General features: G+C 41.8%; 1 protein-coding gene across 1 annotated transcript in view; it reads right to left on the bottom strand.

Moving 5' to 3' along the window:
* Positions 1-23,876, bottom strand: part of EIF2B3 (eukaryotic translation initiation factor 2B subunit gamma) — a 103,855-nt gene that overhangs the window by 12,697 nt on the left and 67,282 nt on the right. The window contains exons 7-10 of the mRNA XM_074876193.1: positions 20,763-20,893; positions 19,916-20,109; positions 15,707-15,784; positions 14,862-15,010 (exon numbers count right to left, since the gene is read on the bottom strand). Of these exons, the coding sequence (XP_074732294.1) occupies positions 14,862-15,010; positions 15,707-15,784; positions 19,916-20,109; positions 20,763-20,893 (552 nt within the window). The remainder of the gene's footprint in view (positions 1-14,861; positions 15,011-15,706; positions 15,785-19,915; positions 20,110-20,762; positions 20,894-23,876) is intronic.

Here is a 23,876-nt window from a genome sequence, read left to right as displayed (position 1 = left end):
AAAGAAGTTCAGAGTCCAATTGCTGGCTTCATAATTCCTCTGCTGAGAGATGCTGACTGAGTTACTGCATTGGTCTGAGCCCCTCCATGCAGTAAAATGGAAGTTGTGAATCTTTACTAGTATCTGTGATGTGTCCTGAAATGCTGTTCACTCAGCACCATGAGTAGTGTTAAATGGTATTAAATGCAATTTGTTTCAAAGCTACAGAGAAAAAAGTAGCTATGATACAAATGACTTGCTTCCTTATTTTCACATGTGCAAAGATAGATAGAAGGCCAGAAAATTTGAAGGCACCCAATATGAAATGTCTAAAAATACTAACACACATCAAAACCAGCTGATTGGGAGGAAGGTATAAGCGACATATATAACCCCAGAGAGATCAGATAATCTGCTCCCCCATATTAATCCTACTGTGAACCATGGTATTTCGTATCTTCTCCCCAGTATTTCTGCTAATATTAATTACAACAACTGTGGATATTCTTGCTATCCTCAGTTGAACAGCTGAACACTATCTGACATTTTGGACTTCAGTGACTTTCTGCATGGCGAGTGCCACAGTTTAATCACCTGTAGCCATTCCCCACCTTGGTCACAGGCATCACCACTACCTGTTGCACTATTGAAACATGGCTGCACCACACCATCAGACTGGCTTGTGGACAGAATTGTTACCCTGGAGTCTGAAGTAACAGCATAGAGGGGTTTTGGTATCAGGTCCAAGACCTGAGCTTCAATCCTGTATTGAATGGAGAGCTAGCTGGCTGTGGTCCTCAGGAGAAGAGAGAAACATCAATCCTCACCTCAGACTGCCCATCCTAAAATTAATCCTTGTATTTTCCTGCTCACACATCACTATTATCTAGTACACAGAATTTGCCATTAAACATATAACAATTCTGTTGCTTGTGTGAGTCAGAGCAGAAACCATCTGCCCCACAAAACCAGCATTAATTCTGCAGGAGTAAAAGCAGTAAAACCGGACCTCAGTCGCAGTGGTTAGCAGTTATGACCCCCCTTGAACAGACTGTCCCCTCTGAACAATTATTCTTTTAACTTGCTTAAACTCCCCCTCCGCTGACCTATAAGGAGGCAATATGAGCAATTATGCTACAAGTAACCAGCTCAGGTTGCTTTGGCAAGGTTTTTACTAACATGTTAATAAGATAAAAAGCGGCAAAGATACACAGCAGACCCCTGCCTGCCTTTGCTCTCACACTGTCATGATCTGCTTCCTTTCCAATAGCCTCGTGTGCCCGCACAGCAGCTCAGGCCATCATCTTGCACAACAGCGGTCACTGAGAGGGAGAGCAACTCTGCATTTGCAGCTGGGCTAGGGAATGGATCGGTGGAGGGAGGACTGCCCACCTCTGCCATCCTGACTTGGCTTTCAACAGGACTAACAAAGGTGATGGGAGAGGTTGCTCATTTCCCACTGAAATGGCTCCCATCCAAAATGCACACTCCAAAATACCTCCTCCTCCATCGCTTGGAGCCAGTCAGACAAGAGCCTTCGCCTGCGAACTTTTAGGTTCCCACCATCTACCACTTCTTCTGAGCACGAGAGCAGCCATGAGTACATTACACCTCTCAGCATTATCCTCATGCAGGAGGATGTTCCTCAACGGAGAAGGGATTTAAGCTGTCGGTCTGGAGTTCAGGATGGAGAATACTGGATGTGTGTTCAGAGCCTACTTGGGGATAGTTTTTCAACTCCCGGAGAAAGAATAGCATTGTAACCAAGAAACTGCTGCTGACATTAACATCAAAGATAAGGGGGGTTCCTGCCAAACCTTTTGTTGGGAGGGACAGGCCAGGGAACCAAGATGAACTTGTCTGTGCCAGGTGCTTGCAAACCAACCCTTCCCCAATGCCAGGGTAAAATAAAACCCAAGAACTCCGCCACCCCAGGAGTTTCTTAAAACTTATAAACCCAACCAACTACAGAAGTTTTTAAAACCATACTCAACGCTCAGATTACCCCAATCACACAAACCAGCAGCGAATCCAGCTTTTATTGCTCAAGTGGAACAAAACTTCAAGAGATAAAAACACAATTTGTGGGTGTTCCCTTCACCCGCTGACAGATGTAACACAGCTATTTTGAAACCACTTGTAAATGCCTTTTTTTTTTAAAAAAAAAGTATGTTATAAAGCCTGCCAAGAGAAGTATTTTGTCTGTTTATTTAATTTTTACTATTTTTTTAACTTGAAGAGTAAGGAATAAACTTTTATTCTCTTACAGGGTAAATATCACATCTCAGGGCACTCTGCTGTATTCTCCTTGGCTAAACAGCCACCACGGTTCCTGCATTGCTTAGCAATTAGGGGTTATTAGTCCTCAAAGGTGCTCTGACAGCATCCAGCTTCATTGACACTGTTGTATGTGCGCATATGCGCACATTTGATGTACTGCTTTATAATGCAAACCATATTTATTTTTTTTCCCGAAAATGTAGTATATTTTTAAACTTTTCAGCACGGTGAAAACGGATATCTTCTGACCTTAAAATCCAAAGAGCATGTTCAAACCCACAAGAGGAACTAATTTGGGGTATTTGATTTATGGCTGAAATTGCAATTTGAATTTGTTTTAAGTGTAATCACAAACTGAAAGTCTGGCAGCTGGGTGTTTTTCAGAAAATAAATAAAAATATTCAGTGTGCGTCTGCATTCTAGAGAGAGCATTTTACAAGCCCAGTCCTGTAGTGGGAACAGATGTAGCTAAGACATTAATTTGTTATACAGGTACAACGTGTGAATGGAAGCATATGAGAGAGAGTGTGCGTGTACGTTTGTGTCTGTGCACGCGTGCATGCGTGTATGTTATGTGCCTGTATCTGAGAGACAAGAGAGGCTGACTTTGGGGCATTTTTTTTTTTTAAAGTGAGAGAACAAGAGCAAAAGGAGTAGTGGCCAAGGAGGCATGGGGGGATTACAAGGATTTAGGTCTTTAAACTGCAGACCACCTAACAAGATCACTCTGAAATGCCACTAATTTCAGTTAAGGCCACAGACCTCCCTTCCTCTGCCCTCCCTCTCTCCCCCATTGTAAACAACTAATCCCAGCAGAAAACAACAGAGAGCAAAATGTACACACATTCTGCAACATTCCAGGTCCTTCTTTATCTTTTATTTATTTTTCTAAAAGGTCAGCGTATGTATGGAGGGAGGGGGGAGGGGAAGAAAGCCAAAAAACCTCAAGTCCATCTCTTGTGTGGGCTTGAAGGAAGCTGGGAGAAAGCAAAGTCCAAGAGCATACAATATGGAGCTTTTATAGCACAGCAATTCCTGGACTCAGCTTACTTTCCCCTCCCTCTATTTGTGGCAAAGTCACATAGCTTTAAACCAAAGGACAGGGTGGTCGATTACATCTGAAAGAAATGTAAAGAATTGTGAAAGAATTCCATCTCCTGTCGAAATTATAAATAAGGAAGTATTAGTCCCAGAGACGGCTGATTTATGCAGCCCTGGAACTGCTGACTTTCAGCCCGAGTATCAGTCTATAAATCAAACTCTTAAATCAAGTGTGTCAATTGCTGCAGCACTGTGATACTTAGGAAAAGCAAGGCACCTACCACTGAAAGCAGGAAGATTGCCAGGGGACTGAGGTGCCGTACCCGTCTTAATTTTCTAAAGTGTAAATCTGAGATCAAACATCCTTTGGGGGAACGGGAAATCAAAATACGCAGCGCTCAGCACACCGGGAGCAAGCTGCAGGAGTCCAAGACACAACCCCCTAATTACAGGCTACCCACTGATTATTTAGGACTCTGTGATTAAAGTGATGAACACTCCTGGGAGAAAGGGGCTTAAGTAACTGAGGTCAAGACCTCAACTGCAGCTCTCGCCCTAGTTGTGCAAGCTCAGGAAGGTATGAATGTCACAGGTTTGCCTTACAGCAAATCTCCTGAAATGCCAATGGAAGTTATCCAGGTCTGCTAGTTTAATCCAATTGTGCCAAAAACCCGACATAATCTCTGTTGGGCAGCAAAGCAAATGAGGTGTCTAAAATGCAACGCTTAAAACTATACACTAACGAGGAAGAAAGAGCCTGGAGCACAAAGCTTAGGACAGCCTGTTGGTACTGCTCTGCCATGCCAAGAAGTCAGGTCTCTTGCTCCTCCAGATGAGCTATGAAACAGAGAGACTGATTCAGGAGTTAAAAGCAAAGGGTGACATGCCTCGGCAGCTACTTTGCTGACTGAGGGGTAACAGCTGTGGATTCCCCTGGGAGCAACATCCCATTCTGCTCTGACCAAGAAGATAACAGTCACAACAGGCACCTTAATAACACTGAGAGATGGCAAGGAGGCAGGTAGAGCTCTAAAACCTATCAGCAACCCCTGAAGGAATCCCCTATTAGCTAGTGAGTCGGTGGCTGGGACACATGATCACAGGGGTGAGGCACAAAGACCATGGGAAAACAGGGAAGAGGCAAAAACACTACTAGGAAACTTGAGAATCTGAAACGTTGCCTTCACCAACACGTGTTACCCACCAACATATTTTGCCACCAACATGCTTTTACACACTAACGAGAGAATTCAGGGCGCTATGAATCTCACGTTATACACTCAAGCAAATACCAAAGAGTACAATAGATGCCAGCAGTACATGCTATAATTTATAGATACATTTCAAAGCAAGCATTCTTAAGTGAATTTGGGCTTTGATCTCCAGTTTTTCCCCTTGGGGGTAACAAAATCATTCTACCACCCCCCCTAAATTCTTCACCCGTCTCTGAGGGTGTTTTTGCTAAGGAACTTGTTTCATGTCTCTTTTCTAGCCAAGCTCATCACTGTGGTATGGCTCCTTTACACTTCTTCCCCACACCCTAAACATTTTGCATTACATATTGCATTTACTTGCCAGCACTCGTATTTTCCAGTGAAAGTTCAACTGACCTTAAAGGATTGCCTCAAACCTACCTTAATGTGTTTTATTAAGTGAAACTTAGGCTGCCGGGGGAGGTCGCCTGGAAGGTTGTGCCTCACCTCTGAAACTTCAGTTAAATCCAGCTGATCTTGGAAAAAACAAATTGGTGGCCTTTTATGTAGCTGCAAGCTTGGTTTTGCACACTTCAGCAAAAGTATGCTGCAAGGAGTTTTACAACAGGAAATCCCACATGCAGGAAAACTGACCTCCCTCTGGATTCTCTTTTGCAGAGTGGGAGGGCCACGTCCTGCATGACTTTACAGACACTCAGCTGATGCCCAGGAAAAGCTATTGATGTCTATATGAAGGTAACAAAGCAGAAAAATTATATGTTTGCTCCCATCTCTGGGTTTGCTTTACTTTCTCACTAGCTGGCACAGTCAGACTGAGCAGGGTAACTGGCACACACAGTACAAAGACACTTTCCCTGGGGTTTTTCAAGGGCAATTCTGGTTTGAGAGCTGTAGCCCTCCATAGGACATTATTGGTTAAATGAGCTTCCATATCATATGGACTAGGTTGACAAGGAAAAGCATTTTCTAAATGTCATCCTTACAAACTGAGCCTGGCTTCTTAGAGCCAAGCTGAACTTGTTCAACCCCACAGTCCCCTTAGGAACTTACAGGTACGATTCTGGCACAGTGTGATATTTTCTTCCTTTTCCATACCCAGGTTGGGGAAGATTTTCAAGAACACCAGAGACACACCCAGATTCCCACCAAAACCCAACAGCAATCAGTTGCTCGTGAAAAATCTCCATACTTTTCGATTAGACCCATGTGGCTAGCAGGAGGCAGAAGCTTATTTATAGCTCTGAAGTCAGACATAACCCTGGCCACCTGAAGAAGCAGACCAGCAGAATAAGAAGAGATGTTTTAAAATGCCACTTTTCAGAGCTGATCTGTGCTTTAAGTTCAACATTTGATGTACAAGATGTTTGGAAAATTGGGAAGAGCTCCTGCACTATCAGGGAAACATCTGCATCTGAGATTAAATAACAGGTGATTTATTTAAGACAGATTGATGTACCAGGAAGCTAGCCAGAAGAAAATTTTTTTTGAGGAGCTGCTAGTAATAATGGTTCAGACATTCACAAGATAACAGGTACTATATGAGAAATATCCTACATACATTAGATACAGCAGAATTTGACTTCAGTTGAAAGTAAAGTAGCTCAACCGCTTCCTGCTCATTGGTTTCCTAGTCTGCCCTCTCTTCAATTTATCTTCTTGAAAGCAAACTCTGTCAGCCAGAGGTTGTCTCTATTCAGTATCTTATACAGCATGTGCATTGAATTAAATAGTAGAATGAAAATTATTTGGTCCCTGACCAAAAAATTTACAGTATAAAACCAAGAGGTGTGACAGAAAGGACAGAATGTAATTGCTACATAATCAAGAGAAATAAGAGCCCTTTTACAGCAAGGACTATACCTAGCTTTCTTCATATATTCATGCTTATCCATATCCCATGATATATTGTATCTGTATACACACTTTATCCATATATTTAAGCTGAGCATATGTTTTTTCTGAATCAAGTTCTCATTTTTCATGTGCATTCTGCGATATCTATTCTAAACTTGTTCTTCTTTATAGGGCTAGCACAGGGCAGGGGGGCAACTAGTGATGTGAGACAAAGTGTCCAGAAGACAACAGCCATTTTAAAAAATGGTTTAAGATACAAAATTTTTGGGAATCACAGCATAAGCAAAGCTTTATTTCCAGCTTTGCAAGCTACGGTGCTGGAAAAAACTTCATCTCCTCATTCCTTCTCATGAGGGAATGTGCTGTAAAATATATTTTACAATTTCAACAAAAGTTGCCTTGGCAATAGGATCATTCCTTTGTACTGCCATTATCCAAGGGGAAAAAGACTACTTACGCACTGAACCCCTATAAACGCTCAATTCCATCCTGGTTTTAATTAGAACTTTCTTCAAACTGCTGACTGTTTCTACATCAGGTGCTGATTTGGCACTATTGAGGAAACAACCAATAAACTTCACAATCAATCTGCAGTTAGTAGTCAATCCAGCTCGGCTTGCTTGTTGTTTTCTTCCTTTGTACATTTTCTCATAGAAAGTAGCAATAAATTGGAGACATGTGGTAAACTAGAGTAGCCTTTAACCAGTCACACGTGGTCTCTCTCCACTCCCCTCACTGAGTAACATTACAGCATCTGTACCATCTACTTTCACACAGGTAGCCAGAACACCTTTAACAAAATCCAACATGTAACTTACTGTCTTCATATGACTGAACAAGGAAAATGCTAGCTTTGGCTGACATAACATTTTCAGTGCCAGTCCTTCCTGCACAAATCTGGGTACTTCGGTCCTTCACGCAAATTTTTAATCCAGCCTATTCTTTCTGCCCAGGGAGTCAGAACTCCCCAAGGTTTACCACATCTCCCTGTGGGACTCGTCTAACTTTCCCTCTGTCCTCAATATTCACATCACCTCCCTGCAGCTTTCGTAACCCGCAGCACTCAGCGTCACCTCCCTTGCATTCCAAGTTCCCTGATGCTGCAACACTCTGCAGTTTGCTGCCATCATGTGCAGCCTGACCCGAAACATATCTGCTTGTCTTTTTAACCCCTTCCCTTTCCATGTGGTAACTTTAGCAGTGTGTCATATGGGGAATTTCAGCAATTCTTTTTGGGTAGTATGTTTTTATGTAGTTTCAACAACATGCTGTAAACTTTACAAACACAAGGAGACAGGGTTATTGTTCAGTAGTTCCTACCCCTGCACACACACACACATGATAACCTCAGTCACATCTGCAATCCCAGTCTTACAGTTCCTGAACTGAGACTGTCCACTGCATTGGGCTATCTGGCAACCGTCTGCTGCAAACTCCTTTCTGGAAGGAACCCTCTCCCTTCTCCCACTGCTATTCCCAGTTTGGGATAACGCTTGAGGAGTTCAATGGTGAGGAACCTTTTTGAGACATCACATCAAAGTATAACCAGGGACACCAGGATAAAGACAGAGTTGTGCAATCGAAGGGGGAACCATGCAAAGTTCCAGCCAGAGAACTGTTAAATGTCAGCAATGCAAATATCAGAGGAAGGCAGTACCTGCCCGCCAGAGCTTGTGATTCTGCATCCCACAAATTACACCTGTGCTGGCAAGCTCCTGTGCCACACAAAGCACCTTTGACTGCAGACTATAAAACACTCAGGAACGGAGATGTGTCTCTACAAATGGGAATAGAAAGACTAAAATGAACATTGGAACAACTTCCCGAAGTGGTCAGTAAACCTCAAATTGTTCCTGACTTTCAAATGAAGATCATCATCTTCTAAAGTCAACAGCTGCTGAGTTCAACTCAGCAGGTACTGCCTAAAATTCTCTGGCCTATGCCAGGCAGATGACCAGACATTTTGTTTATCTCTTCCATCGTCCAAAATCAAACATCTCCAATGAGCAGTTCTTCTGATAAAATTATAGGTGAGACAGGTTGAGCTTCCTTGGTTACTCTGTGAAGATCTGGGACTTCCCAGATGTGGAAGTGAAATCTTGATGCAAATCTCAGGCCATCTGTGTTTTGCTGTCACCCGCTCTGATAATTATAGCAGCCTATTTATGATTTCCATAAAAACATCATTTGAAGCAGAACGCATTCCTGTATTTCCTTGAAAAAAGAAAAGCAGCAAAATTCTGCACTTCAGAGACTAAATCTGCCACAGAGCCCTATGGTACTAACTACCAGTATGTCAACAAGACCATTTCAAAGCATGGCTTACTGTGGACATATTTATCTGAGCTTTTTGTGCTTGCCTCCTCAACTAATCTCTAAGTAGTCCAAAGATCAGGGTTTTTTCCCTACTATAGTCCCATCTCCTGAATCTCTCCCAGGGAAAAGCTCATTTTCCACAACCAAGGAAGAAGGATATACTGTGCACATAACAAAATGGCCAAGTTCCTTTCAGTAAGTGTATACACTGAGATCGTTCTACTAACAAACAAGAGATTTCAAAATCTTTATCTGCAGGGATGGAATAAAGGATTCAACATGCGTTTCCTGTTAATATTATTTGTAATGCTCAGAGCACTTCAACACAAGGTCCTGTATGACCAGAGCAATTAGACATTCCTGCTGCCAGAAGCTAACAAACAAAGTAAAACTACAAGACTGGTAAAAATAAAGCCAATGTTTGAAAAAAACCCCAACAAACCAAACAAAACCCAACTGCCAAAACAGGAATCTAGGTCTTATTTCAAGGAAAGTAAGTGTGCCTAAGTACACCAAATGAAACAGTTATCATGCTCAGGTCAGCATAATTCATTGTGAGATTTTCTGCAAGCCCCAAAACCAGTAATTTTTGTTCTATGAAGAGATCAGGGTGGAGTTAGAATCATAAAATCATAGAATAGTTTGGGTTGGAAGGGACCTTTAAAGGTCATCTAGTCCAACCCCCCAGCAATGAGCAGGGACATCTTCAACTAGATCAGGTTGCTCAGAGCCCCATCCAACCTGATCTTGAATGTTTCCAGGGATGGGGCATCTACCACTTCTCTGGGCAACCTGTTCCAGTGTTTCACCTCCCTCATCATAAATAATTTCTTCCTTATAGCTAGTCTAAATCTACCCTCTTCCAGTTTAAAACCATTACCCTTTGTACTATTGCAACAGGCCCTGCTAAAAAGTTTGTCCCCATCTTTCTTATAAACCTCTTTAAGTAAAGGTTGCAATAATATCTCCCGGGAGCATTCTCTTCTCCAGGCTGAATAACCCCAGGTCTCTCAGCCTGTCTTTGCAGGAGAGGTGTTCCAAGCCTCTGACCATTTTTGTGGCCCTTCTCTGGACCCACTCCAACAGACCCATGTCTTTCCTGTGCTGAGGGCCCCAGAGCTGGACACAGTACTCCAGGTGAGGTCTTATCAGAGCAGAATACAGGGGGAGAATCCCTTCCCTCAACCTGCTGGCCACACTTCTCCTGATGTAGCCCAGGATACGGCTGGCTCTCTGGGCTGTGAGTGCACATTGCTGGCTCATGTCCAGCTTTTCATCCACCAGTACCCTCAAGTCCTTCTCGGCATGGCTGCTCTCAATCCCTTCATCCCCCAGACTGTCTTGATTCTGGGGGTTGCCCTGACCCATATGCAGGACCTTGCACTTGATCTTGTTGAGCCTCATGAGGTTCACATGGGACCACTTCTCAAACTTGTCCAGGTCCCTCTGGATGGCATCCCATCCCTCAGGCATCAACTGCACCACTCAGCTTGGTGTCATCTACAAACTTGCTGAGGGTGCATTTGATCCCACTGCCTATGTCACTGATGAAGGTATTAAACAGTACTGGTTCCAGTACAGACCCCTGAGGGACACCACTTGTCACCAATCTCCATCTGGACATTAAGCCGTTGACCACCACCCTCTGGATATGACCATCCAACCAATTCCTCATCCACCGAACAGTCCATCCATCAAATCCATCTCTCTCCAATTTAGAGAGAAGGATGTTGTGGGGGACCATGACAAAGGCCTTACAGAAGTCCAGACAGATGACATCCATAGCTCTCCCCTTGTCCACTTATGTAGTCACTCCATCATAGAAGGCCACTAGGTTGGTCAGGCAGTACTTGCCCTTGGTGAAGCCATGCTAGCTGTCTCAAATCACCTCCCTGTCAATCTATGTGCCTTAGCACAACTTCCAGGAGGATCTGTTCCATGATCTTCCTAGGCACAGAGGTGAGGCTGACAGGTCGGCAGTTTCCAGGGTCCTCCCTTTGTACCCTTTTTAAAAATGGGTGCAATGTTTCCCTTCTTCCATTCACCAGGGACTTTACCTGACTGCCAAGACTTCTCAAATTATCATTCAGAGTGGCTTGGCAACTACATCAGCCAATTCCCTCAGGACTCTGGGATGCATCTCATCAGGTTCCATAGACTTATGTACGTTCAGGTTCCTCCGGGGGTCACAAACCTGATCTTCTCTTATAGTAGGAGGGACTTTGCTCCCCCAGCCCCTGTCTTGGTCCACCCACTCAAGAGGTGTGGGAAGAAAGATTGCCAGTGAAGAATGAGGCAAAGAAGTTGTTGAGTACCTCAGCCTTCTCCTTGTCTGTTCTTACCAGTTTGCCAGTCTTGCTCATCAGGGGGAGTAAATCCATCAGAGACATCCTTTTCATTTGCAAATGCCACAATCTCCCAACATAACCAGCTTCAGTCAGCCTGCCAGTGTTACAGATTGCTCCTTCGCAAGTGAGCTATAATGAGGGGACTTCTGCACCAAAGACACAGCAATCCAGGTACCCTGTTGTACTGCACCACCTCTAATGCAAACAGAACAAACAGAAGGGACATCCCCAAGCTACTACAGAGACTGAGGACACTTACAGCTACTGCAGGAGCATTCAGATATACGAAGTTTTCAAGTGACCTATAATTTCAGCTCAATTAGTAGATTTTCTCCAACTATGTAACTCAGTGCAGTCATTTGTCACTGAGCTCTGGGGAGCCGTCCAGAGGGAAACAAGAACAGTTTCCCCGCAGCAGCCTGTCACCTGGGCAGTCAGCATCTCTCAGCACTTGTACTGTTGCATAAATTACATCCCTCTCAGCTTGGTCAAGTATGTCCATCACTCAGCACATATGTAATCTTCGCTATTTTATTGTCTCATTGATGGAAGAATTAGCTGCACAGTGGGAAACACATTAAGAAAGGACTACCAATTATTTTGCCTGTGTTACTAACTTCTTTAATCCTCTGTAATCTCTTCTAAGGGGGGATTCATATTTACTCAAATCACTTCACAGGAGACATATATAATGTAACAGAAGCCCTAAACACCAGGAAAAACAAAAAACCCTGCTATTGGTCCTCCAGAGCATCAAATGCACCAGCCATCGCTGGAGAGTGGATCATAATTTACAAACAGTATGCAATGGCACTGTCCAGGCTAACCCCAGTTCCTTGATCCATTCAGTTGGGAAGGTCATCATCATCTAGGTCATAACCTCTGTTTCTCCAATAATGAGCCAACCACAGCCTAACAATAGGAACCTAGTTTTGTCCTAAGCACCTTGTGGTGTTTCCATCTGCCCAGAGAGAATCTATTTATCTATTTCAGAAGCTGGTATCAAATGTGGTGAGACTATTCAAAACCTTTTTCTGTTTTGGAGATGCAATTTGTGGATCTTGAAGCCACAGGAACTATGGACCAGGATCCTTAAATCACATTACAGGAAAACCATCAAGAGAGAAAACTTTTTCATCTGTTTTTGTTGGTTGGTTGGTTTGGGGTTTTTTTTGGTTGTTGTTTTGGTTTTGTTTTTTTTCTATATTGACATAGTGAACTAAAGCTGCTGATTAGATGAGGGGAAAAAAAAGAAAAAAAAGAAAAAAAAAAAGGTAAGATTCAACCCAGAGAAGCTACAGGTGATGTAAATGGTAAGGGAATTTACCAAGGCAGTGCCATGTATAATCATAGCTCTTGATAAATGAACTTAGAATGCAGAGCGATTTTTGCATGTGGTTGTTCCCAGTCTCCCAACTTTCAGAAATTATTTACCCAATCTTTCTTTCTTCTCTGGGTTATCTAAACAGCTTTGTCTTTTCCACAATATGTGCCCTACTACAGTCTTCTCAGCCTACTGCTTCAAGTTGGTATTATTGCAATGAACACTGCTGGGACTAGCCTTCAGCTACCACTCACATTTTACTAGAGCATTAATATAGTAGTCCACTGGTTTGGTGGAGCTGCTCATGTCAGCATTAAAATGTGTATTCTTTAAATGACACAGGTTTTAGCCGCTTCTCAGTGCAGTTCTAGAAGTTTCTAATATACAATACCTTAGATGGTGTTAAAATTGGCTTATTTGCAGGACATCTGCTATGCAACAAAAAACGAATTAGATATGTTAAGGCACTTTATTATGCTCATTTTGATCCATATTTGGGTCAAACATATACCAACTTTCCAATTAAAGTCCAAGATGTTTTCTGAAATTGGTGATTAGACAAAGCCTGAATTATTTTAGAATGAGACTTCTGTAAAGAGAAGTTGTCAACTGTGGGCAGTTTAAAGCAAAACCACATATAATTTATCCACCTGTTGCAAATGGATCCATAAACACATGTAAGAATCACTGGCATTTTACTAAAAATCTATCAGATTTAATCAAAGTCATGAAAGAGGGTCAAAATACATAGAAATTATTCACTAAGTTACAAGCAAGACTTTCAACGAAATGCAGCACCTAGAATATTTCTGTATGTCGCTACTTGTGCATGCATGACTTCATACCCCTCTAATCTTAAGACTTACCATGATGCAGATTTACACAATATGAATTACGGTATGCTTTGAAATAAAGCTCCATGGTCTATAGTCTTAATTCAGGCTGGAGAGGAATAATTACAAATTTGACCAGTGCATCAGCGTGCAGTAACCACAGAGCAGCTGAAGAGGGTAAACCCCTGGGACTATGAGGTTTTTCATTCAATGGTGGCTACATTGTTTTCACTGAGAGTGACTAGGGATGACATTGTTTTCCAGAAATTCAGAAAAATGTAACCCCTAAAATTAGCTTACCCCTTTTAAAAAAATAGTATCACCATCTTTATGATGCTTGTGAAATTTTGTGGAATGCTTAAGATAACAACTCTGAGCTTGATTTAGGATTTAGAAGAGAATAATCTTATATACTAGTGCAGACACAAGCTGATTTTGGACTCTTCATAAAAATAGCACAATTTATACACTTAGCTGCCTCTGTGATTTAATGGTAGAGCTGCTCACCTCATATGCAAAACCATACCATTATGACTGTGGCATCAATTCATTAATCAAAGTGACAGAGGGTCTCAAGATCAAACGAGAGAGCTTCCAGTACTTCTTATGACAGCAGTGCTTGCGATATAGCCATGCTGCATCCATTTGCAATTGAACTGGAAACCAGCTATTTTCTATACTCAATGGAATTCTGATTTATGATGTGCTTGAAATTACTGTGGATTTCTATTAAAGACAAACACTTGGCAGTAAGGTACCATACTTACCTGTAATTTAGTTATGTAACAGTAGTATCCTCCATAGACCCCACATCCTTTGGGGTTTTTTGTTTTTCAGATATGCAACTTCCAGAGCCAACTTGGCATTTTTTAAGAGTTTGGCCTTTTTCCTGAGGCCCTAAGCAAACCTCAAGCCATGAAGGAGCAGGGAATTTATACAGGCCTGCACAGACTCAATCAGCAGTTTCCTTTCCACTGACATCCACAGGAAGCCAGCATGTATGGAAAGATGGGGGCATGCAGACATCAACAATTACAGATAGGCCACTTTTCCCACATTTGGAAATGTACAGCTCAAGGCTACCTATTTAGTTAGTGTCTTTAATGCATGGGAAACCTCTACTAGCTGGCAGATTTTCTCTTTGAAGAGTTTATTCATTTATCCTATTACTCAGCATACTAACGGTAAAGTAAAGCTGCAAGATGACAAAAAAGGGTCAAAGAAAATGACATTTCAGGTGAAGCTGTAATGTTCAAAGGTGATAAGAACATTTCTAGTTGGTAAGTGTACCACTTTGAAACATGCTTTGTGCCTCAAATATTTTAGGTATACTCATAGACCCAGCCACTAAAATAAAGCTTTGAAGGATGACACACAAGCTCATACAGACTACATCCACTTAACTAACTTACACATTCTGAAGATGATATGATCTCCTCTAAAAAGAAGACATTTATGTTCCAAGACTGCAGCCCTCTTGTTAATTCATTTCACTTGTGCATCTGTAGCCTGTTTATAGAGACTTATTTCTGACTCAGTCTTTAGAAACACACCGCCTGGTACCAACTGTTCTGGCTAGGGATTGCTTGCAGGACAAAAATTACTGACTTGGAATCTATCTAGAAAAAAAACCTGCAAATTTAGGGGACCAAGATACAAAGAGGTGACATACCCTTCCTCAATTGTAACAGAATTCATGATGATGCAGTTTATTATCTTAACTTTGTCTTTTATGGTACACATGCTGCCAATGATGGAGTGTTTAATGGATGTCTTCTCCCCCACTTGTGTGGATGACCCAATAATGCTGTCCGATCCAACCTAGGGAAGAAAAGAATAGAAATTGTCAAAAGTACCTGGAGCTCTCCGATATGTGTTCTTCATATACCTCTTCCAAATAGCACGTCTCAAGCACTCATCAACAAAGCGTACCCTGCTCTACCCCTAGGGATCTTTGGCAGAGGAAAGACCTAGAAATTTGAGGCCTATCCTATAGGCAGACAAGTTGGACAGTCTTCCCAAGGTCCATTAACTTGGTAAAACTCCATTAGCTGGTCTGGCTCTGTAGGCCTCACATGGTAAGGTAAGCATGGTAAGAATAGTCCTGCCAGTACTCACTGGCTTCACTAAGGTTTGCCCAGTGACACCTGTGAAAAGGAGGCTTGAAGCTGATATTCAACAAAAATGCTTTAGCAAGAAGCATAGCTAAAATACTGACTCCTTCTGAGTTTGGTGTCCTTTGGGAGGCAAACTGATCAACTACCATGAACTTCCATTAGGGAACAAGAGACTGCAGCGTCTGACTTGAGAGTAAGAGAGAATTTTTACCAAATATTTTTCAAGACAGACTGAAAGGCAGGAACCCATAGGTGAGCCTACAAGGAAACCCTTGGCTGTATCACCTACACTGTAATTCCACACTTCAGAACTCAGCTTCACTTCCAACAATGGGACTGAATTTTAGGAAGCAGTTCTTGAAGCAAAGGGTGTGCAGACTGTATTGAAGGGAACACTTACCATGCCTCTGTCAGTGATCTGTGCAGACCCATGAACCAGCGGCTCTTCCAGACCCAGATTAAGCAGTAACTTGGAAACCTGGATGGAAAAACCCACATTGCAAGTTAACATGAGAGTGTTGTACCTGCATGTTACATAAACACCTCAAAGATGGCTTTGGTTTCCATTGCACTAGCACATCTACCATAAACATTTTAACTTAAAGGAAAAAAAAAAGTTCCTGCATTTTAAATCTGCAACCAGATACATGTGATTTACCATCTTCTGCTTTTGTAAAGGAGACAAGTACACTTCCACTGCAGTGCACTGCATGTCCCCTCTCAACTCAGCTTCCCACCTGTGGAGAAGCAGTGGATCAAGCAGCAGCAAGCAGGCTGGCTCCAGCTGAACACAGTGGCATCTTGTACATTACTACAATGTCCAGCATCTGCCATTTCAAATGCAGCTCAGCATGTTTTACACCATTCAGAGAGGGAAGCAAGTATTATCAAATATAAACCAGTAAACTGGCATAAAAAGATTACTACGCTCAGCCCATTCAATAAGGTAGAATGCTGAGGTACAGACAACAAAAAAGTATTTGAGATCAACTAAAGTTGATTGAGTGGCTATTCCAGATGGTAGAAAGCTGCAGAAGAAAAGGCTCTTGATGGAGAGAAGGCAGGTGTTAGATAAGCAGACAAAGCAGTGATGGTAATAGAGAGAGACACAGCCCATGAGGTAGCCAAGAACAAATCCATGGAGAGCAATTCTGAACTGGCTCCTGAAAAGAAAGGGGGCCAGAGTTGAAGGAAGATGGGATATCACTCCATCATTCCTCTTTTTCTGGGTGAAAGAGCAGCCTGAGGCATTCTGCATCTCCTGGTGTCAGGCTGGATGGAGCCAAGGTCACACACCACAGAAGAGGCGATGACAGCACAGATGGGGATTTCAGGGGAGGTGGGAGTCTCATGCAATGCATTGACACAGTGCTGTACAGTTACTTGCAGCAGTGATGCAATGTATGATGCATCTTGGTAGGCCAGAGATGCCAGTCAAAGAAACACAGGAGATACAAGGTGCCACGAAGGTGGCAAAGTGATGCGTGAGACCACTTAGAGGTCTGTGTCATGGCAAATCATATGCCTGAGTGAGAAGCAGCACGTGCTGGGGCCAGTGTGGAGCTCCGCACATGCTGTCTGGCCAGCTAGGATGCGTGCACTGACTGTCCATCTGGGAGGTCAACCAGAGTCTCCGCACAGTGATGGTGTAACTGGGTTTGTGGCACTCATTCTCTTTTCTTTTACCAGGCACCAATTTTTACAAAACTCTTAGGACAGTTTATCTTTGAGATCTCTATTACTCTGTTAAATTTGGCTGAGAGTTGCCAGCAATTTCCAAAGCTGCTATGAAGGAGCTGCCACACAGTACGATTGTGTAAAATGACTCCCTTAGAAAGCTGGGATAACAAGAGCTGATGGCTAGGGAGTGAACCTCAAGAAGCAGATACCACAGATCTGAAGAAGCTGGGATCAGATCAGAAAAAAATATCTCAAGATCTCAAATGAGATGACACTTACAGGAAATTGTTTGGATATTCATAATATGACCAGCCTGTTTCCCTTCCAGTATGCAAGGATGGATAAGAAGTGCTGTTTTTCATATGATAAGAATTTTCACAGTTGATGCTTCATTCAGATGAGTGGGATGAGCTCAGATGAGCTCACACTTCTGAGCTATCATTTCAGGCTGCCTGTTGTCCCAGTAGACAATTCCACATCTGCAGCTCTTTACATCTTGAAGATGGTCCTCCCCACTAGACTTGTGTTTTCTTTGTTTTTTAAAAAACATGAGTAGGTTAGATCCTTCAGTCCAAGGTGCAGGCACTACAGAAAACCACCAGTTTACCAGAAAGCCACAAACTAGGCCAATCAGCCTGGATGATGCTGGCTTGGTGAAGGGATGTTGTCCTCACCTGACACATAGCTGGGCAGCCACAACGGATAGATCCAAGAGAGGAACACACACCAAAGCATACCTACAGCATAGGTTGGAAAGATTCCTACTATCCAGTGTTGCTCTGTGGGAAGGGAAAGAAATGAGGAAAGGCTCTTGCCCTCCTCAGTGGAAAGGTGGTGTGGTGAAATAAATAAAGGATTTTACTGGCCAGAGCAAAGCCCTTATTAGAATCAGTCAATGGTAGTGCAGCCTGAGGGGTGACCCAAGAAAGCTACCAGCTCAAGCATTTTGCTCTGAAAAGGAAGGTTAGACAGGGGGCAGGAGTCAGAGGGAGTGCCTGGGTCAAGGGAAGGTTTAAGATGTGTTTGGATTTAATTCATCTTACGAAGAAACTATTTCCTGCTATTGAAGATAACTCCCTCCTGAACCCACCTGCCCACACACAGGCTGCAGGCATCCAGAAACCCAGCTGGAAGTGAAATGATGTGAGTAAAGTGTTTCCTCACCAGAAGGGCAATGGGTTAGGATGCCATTCCTTCTCACGGCTACTGGACTGGACCGCTACTGCTCTTTGAGTCTGTCCTCTTGGACAGCAAAGTTATGGGTCCTGGCTTTGCAGCCAGGGAATCAGAATCTGGTCTGTGAAGAGCAAGATAAAAGCAAACAAGACACCAAAAGTCTTCCTTAGAGACCAACAAAACAGGTAGAAAAAAGATGATAAAATTAAATGTGTATCTTTTATGAGGATTAGCAAGAGAAACAAAATGCAGTGGCACTGAAAAAAGGAACTCCTTTCTCACAACCCCTCATTAAGCTCCATTTTATGTTTTACCTCCACATAGTTTCCTTAGAAATTTTACCATTCTGGAAAAGTTAAAAATTCAAAGAAAATCCTTTCCAACATTGAAGGCCCCAATGTGATTTCAAAACACTAATTCTATGTACCACCCAGGAGCAAACACATTTCCTGAACTGACCAAAATGTAGAATATTTAAGTTAAAAAAAAAAAAAAACAAAAAAAACAACAGAAAAAAACCCACATGGAGTCTGACTGGCTCAACTCAATAACTTTTTACTGAAGTGGCTGCTGCCAAATGTACACGCACACTTCCCCTAGCAAGCGGTGTTCTCCTTTAACCCTTTGGGCACACTTGTTCCTGATATTCTTGGGGAAAGTTTCCCTTTCTGACAGCAGTGCTGCCTCCCTCCTCTCTTCCTCATGTCCCTAACCGCAAAACAAATCACTTTATTTCTGTGCTCCTTTACAGGCACCAGGGAGAAAGAGTTCCAATGTGTGAAGTCACTCTGCCATGCTGCAACTCTAATTTGCATAAATTAATCCATTCTTTTTATTAAAAAGAAATCAACTCAATCTGAGAGCAGAGGCAAGGCAGTGACCACTTCCAGGATTCTCAATACAACTTTATTGCTGTCGTAGCCCCACTTCCAGAAATCTTGAGTCTTTACTTACTACTCTCCCCTACTGGTCTTTCAAAACTAGAGGAAATTGTCTACTCCTGATAGCAACGAAGTTCATCACTAGCAGAGTGAAGTAAGAACTTGTACATTGCATCAGCCAGTGTAGTAAAAAAAAAAGAAAAAAATCATCATATTAAAAGCTTTTAATCATCAGCTCATTAGCTAGTACAGGATTTCTCTAATCCTCCCCTGTGATCTTTTATTTTATGAATTCTCAGTAGTGTGAAAGTGAAAGCTGCAACAGATCCACATTTCACCTCTGCGTTTACCTGGAGTGCCACTGTAGTGAAACCTGTTCATAAAATAATTCTTTCATAATGGAAAGCATTAGGCAATCTGAATGTATGGGTAGTTTAAGTCTTCCTGCAAATCATTAATAACCTTTGTCATTTTCACTTAGATAAACATCTGTTAGGAAGAGTCCAGTCAGAACTTTTGCCTTTAGGACATGGATGACATTGATTAGATGAGCTATCAAAGCTACTTCCAGCCTTATTTTCCACACTTCTTGGCTCTTTAGCTGCAGGACTTGCCACCCCTAAGAAAAAGAAGAGTGTGTGGGGTGGGCGTTTTCTTAGTTAAATCAAAGCTATAGAATAAATTAGTGACAGAACTGCTTCCTGGCCTTATGTCCCCATCCAGCAACCAGCAGGGTGACATGCCTAGATAATATGGCACTGGTTCAATTCCCATGCACTGCTCATCTGTATCACAGGGAGCCACTCCTGGAGGCTAAAATGTCCCATAAACTACTGCTGTATTCTCACATGGCAGCTCTGTATTTTTCTCACCTGTCGGTTAGCTTCAATATACAATCCAAGAGTATTCACTCGGTAGCACAGTCCCTCTTTCATGATATGGACATAGCAGCGCACTTTTCCTTCATGGAGAGTTTCATTCATATCTCCCCTATGATCATTCCAACAAGAGTTATCTGGAGCAGGTTTCAGCAAGCTATTATCTTCCTTTATGAAACTATAAATGTCTGGAGAACACACACATGCATGAAGTTAGACAGGATTTAATGAAATACCTTCTGAAGAGGAATACTATTAAAATATTGTTGGTGAAGGGAAATCTTTGCCTCACATTATCTGAATGGCTAGATACTTAGCAATCATTAACAGATTTTATCATGTGTAGTGAGTAAGTGCTTATTTTTATTCTGCAGGTGGGAATCAAGGGATCAGGACAGATGCAATGTTTTGTCCAACGTCACACAAGGAGACAGTGGAAATGCTAAATTCCAAGATCGGAGATGCTGTCCAGTTCCCAGTGCAGGGTGGTTAAGGCTTAGTCTGTTGCCCTACAGAATTTTAGGAACTCCCTCCTAAAATTACATTTTCAGAAGTACATTTACCTATACTGTATTCCAGAAGAATACAGAGAATACAGAGCACCTAGCTGATTTGCTTTTGATTTACACCAAAATAAGGGAGGACAAAAATATTTATATAACACACAATACTGTTTGAAAAAGAAGTCTATTAGAATCTTTGCTATCATGAAGTACAAGAGGAAAAAAGCAAATCCCCAAACTAGCATTTCAGGCTAATTCTGTACTCTACCAGATAATTCAGCTGTAATGTAGCATATGGGCTTTAAAACCTTAATCAGATCTTTGATACTTGTACTGACCTAGGGATGCTTGTTCTTTTTTCTTTTGGTCCTCTTCTTTGTTGTCTAGTCCTTGCTGCAATGATGTAGGAGAAGAGAACTGTCTCCTAACCAGATGTGGAATCAGTTCACTCCGGAGAGATGTGATTGTCCTGGGGAAGGAGACACACATATGAAGTCCATGAATGCTAAAACTTACATAACTTCATTTCCTTTGCATAACATGATCAGATATTTTCCACATTTTTCATGAGGATGAGTCAAAATGCCAGGTACTCCAAGACATTTGGCACTAAGACGATGTCCACTGGTCACGTGCTTCCTTAATGCATTAAAACATAAAGAAAGATTCAAAATAAGGAAAAAGCTTTATCTTCAGAACTAATTTCCCTATATTTTAACAGAGATGCCTATAATTTAATGTGGCATCACTCTGCAATTCATGCTTGTGTGCAGATGGAATGCAGAAAGTACCAACATTGACAACAACTGAAATCTACTTTAAGTGGCTTAAAAAATGGCATCAATTGACAGGAAAAGAGAGAATAAAGTGTCTACAGATGAAAAACCAAAGCAGATCATTTTCTTTGTGATAAAAGTGGATGGAAATCCATGTGATAAATATGATGAAAATGCTCAAGGGTATATGAAATATATCAAACATATAAGGTATATACGATGAGGTATATCAAATCCTTAAATGAAAATATTTATGACACAGACATTAATGATGTCCTCCTGCTCATATGAAACATCAAGAACATTTTAAAGACTCAGACCTTTAACCAAGAGAAATCAGCACATTTTAACAAGTTTAGGTGCCAAGAGTGCCACGCTCTTTAGGTGCCCCAATCCAAAAAATACATCAGTGAACAGAAAGCTTCCAAAGGCTTCAGCTGGCAACACACCCATCCTCCCTACGCACAGATTTCAACTTTTATTATATTTGTTTTGACACCCCAATACTAGGAGGCAGAGAAATCACATGAGGGGCTTGTGATAAAGCAGGGACTTGAACCCAAGCCACCTATGCCTTAAACAATGACCCTGTTCAGTAGATTATATTTCCTCTTGCATTGATTTATACATTACTATGAATCAAGAAAAACCTGTCCCCCATAGACAAATATCAAGGTAGAAACTCTACTGTACAATGGGATTATAACCCTGGTAATTTAATTTTGACTATTAAAAGATAATTTTATTTTTCAATAAAGTATTTGGAAAAAAACCCCAAATCAATAGTTTTTGCAGTTGGAGTGCATGAGATGCAGTCTTAAAAGAGTTTTATTGTTGTTGTTTCATTATTTTAACAATCTGCATTTAGTTACCGAATTGTGGATTATTTAAAGTAGTGCTTGGGAAAATCATGAAAATGAACTCAAACTTGGCATGTATAAGAGGAAGTGCTAAACTTCAGAGGAAGGATTGGGAGAACTAACAGAGAGAGCTTGGCTAGAGGAACTCAACAAATGATAACCCGCAAAGAAAGAGCAGTTATTTAGGACAGAAGACAGCAAAACTAGGAACTAACTATAGGTTAAATTAAAAAACGAAAGTACTAAAATGAGTATCCTGAAAGTGATTTTGGTTGGCATAATCTCCAGCAAAGGGGGATCTTAAACAGTTCAACCTTTAAGAAACATGCAGCTCATAACCCACTCAGGCCTCTGTTCAGGTCAGTGATAGTGAGGCAGACCTAAGGACCAAGACAGTCTTTCCTGTCTCTAATTTTGATGGGAAGATTCAGATGTGATTGCCAGTTTAGCCCTACGAACAAATACAATGTTTTCCTTTTTCTTGACAAACTTTTCCTTCAGTCCTCAACTGTAGGTTGTGTCACATCCTCCATCCTACAGTGGGATGATCCTGACCTGACCATCCCAGACCTGAAATTCTGTTTTTATTTTTTATTACAGACAAGGAAAAGCTCTAGTCTTCAGTTTCTCTTCCTTGAAAATAAGATTATAATCACCTTCAGATAGCTGTATTTCAGGAACTAATGAAGCAAAACACTTCATTCTTTAATCACCAAATTTCTCCCTGCTAACCACTTACAGGCGTGCTCTGCCACGGCCACCCTGGCCCCGCACTCCGACACACGTGTGGTGGTGCAGATGGGCAGTTTACTAGCTTACAATGTTTGCCTGCAGCTGTGCCATTCAGCAATGATTTCCTGCTTGGGTTTTATACTCCATCCAAAACCGACAATCCTGTGTTTCCCTCAGAGGCTGGCCATGGCATTTATAAGATATATTACCTATAAAATATCCAAGTATTTGGCAGTCTTAAATAGTCTGATGCAGAGGACAACACAACACGGTAGGAAATGAAACCAGTGGAAAGGGGGAAAGACAAAGTTTTGCCTGGTTTTCGACGGTTTACTCTTTCTTGGCCAAACTCCCGAAGCTTTCCTGCAATTCTCTGAAGTGCTAGCCACATTCCTTCAGCAAAGGTGGAGTAAATCTCTGGGTCATCCATAAGATGTGTCTCAAACACACCCTTCTTACTGGAAAAGGAAAAACGGGAAGCTTTGCCTTTGCTTGCTGTTAAGCAATTTACATGCAACATTAAAGGAATATGTCTTTGGAAAGTATTAAAAAATATGCAGTGAGGCACTTGGTGACAAAAATTTGGGAAATTTTTATGACAGATTTTGCAAATGTGGATATACGAAGTGATAGCGTGAGAATATTATCTGACTGTCAACAGCAGGGGAAACCAAACATCTGGCTGGGACTAGGAAAGGAATTTAAATCAAAGGAAGGATAGGATTGAAGACCCTACACCAAGAGAGAAAAGAATTATCAGACGTTTTGAAGAACCAACTAGCCTATAACCTAGATTCAGGAGAAGACAAACCAAAAAGGTTTTTGGTCTAGTGTGTTAAAAATTCTTACAATCAAATCCTGAAGTACATGTGCCTATATTAAGAAGAAATAAGTGTAAGACTGTATATGCTGAAGAAAGCAGTCTTTTTTATTCTCTTCAGATTTTAAAATTTGGCATCCCCCTAGTTTCTAAGCTTGTTATTTTCTTTAGCACCAAGAAGTAGGAATGAAATAGCGACCGAGATCAACATAAGGAAAAATCTACTATAACCAGGAGAAAAAAAGTGGAGGGGTGGGCGAAAGG

The sequence above is a fragment of the Strix uralensis genome, chromosome 8 (genome assembly GCF_047716275.1).
Source record: "Strix uralensis isolate ZFMK-TIS-50842 chromosome 8, bStrUra1, whole genome shotgun sequence".
In the NCBI taxonomy this organism is placed as follows: Eukaryota; Metazoa; Chordata; class Aves; order Strigiformes; family Strigidae; genus Strix; species Strix uralensis.
Note: the sequence above shows the minus strand (reverse complement) of the source record. Positions and strands in the feature narration are given on the sequence as shown.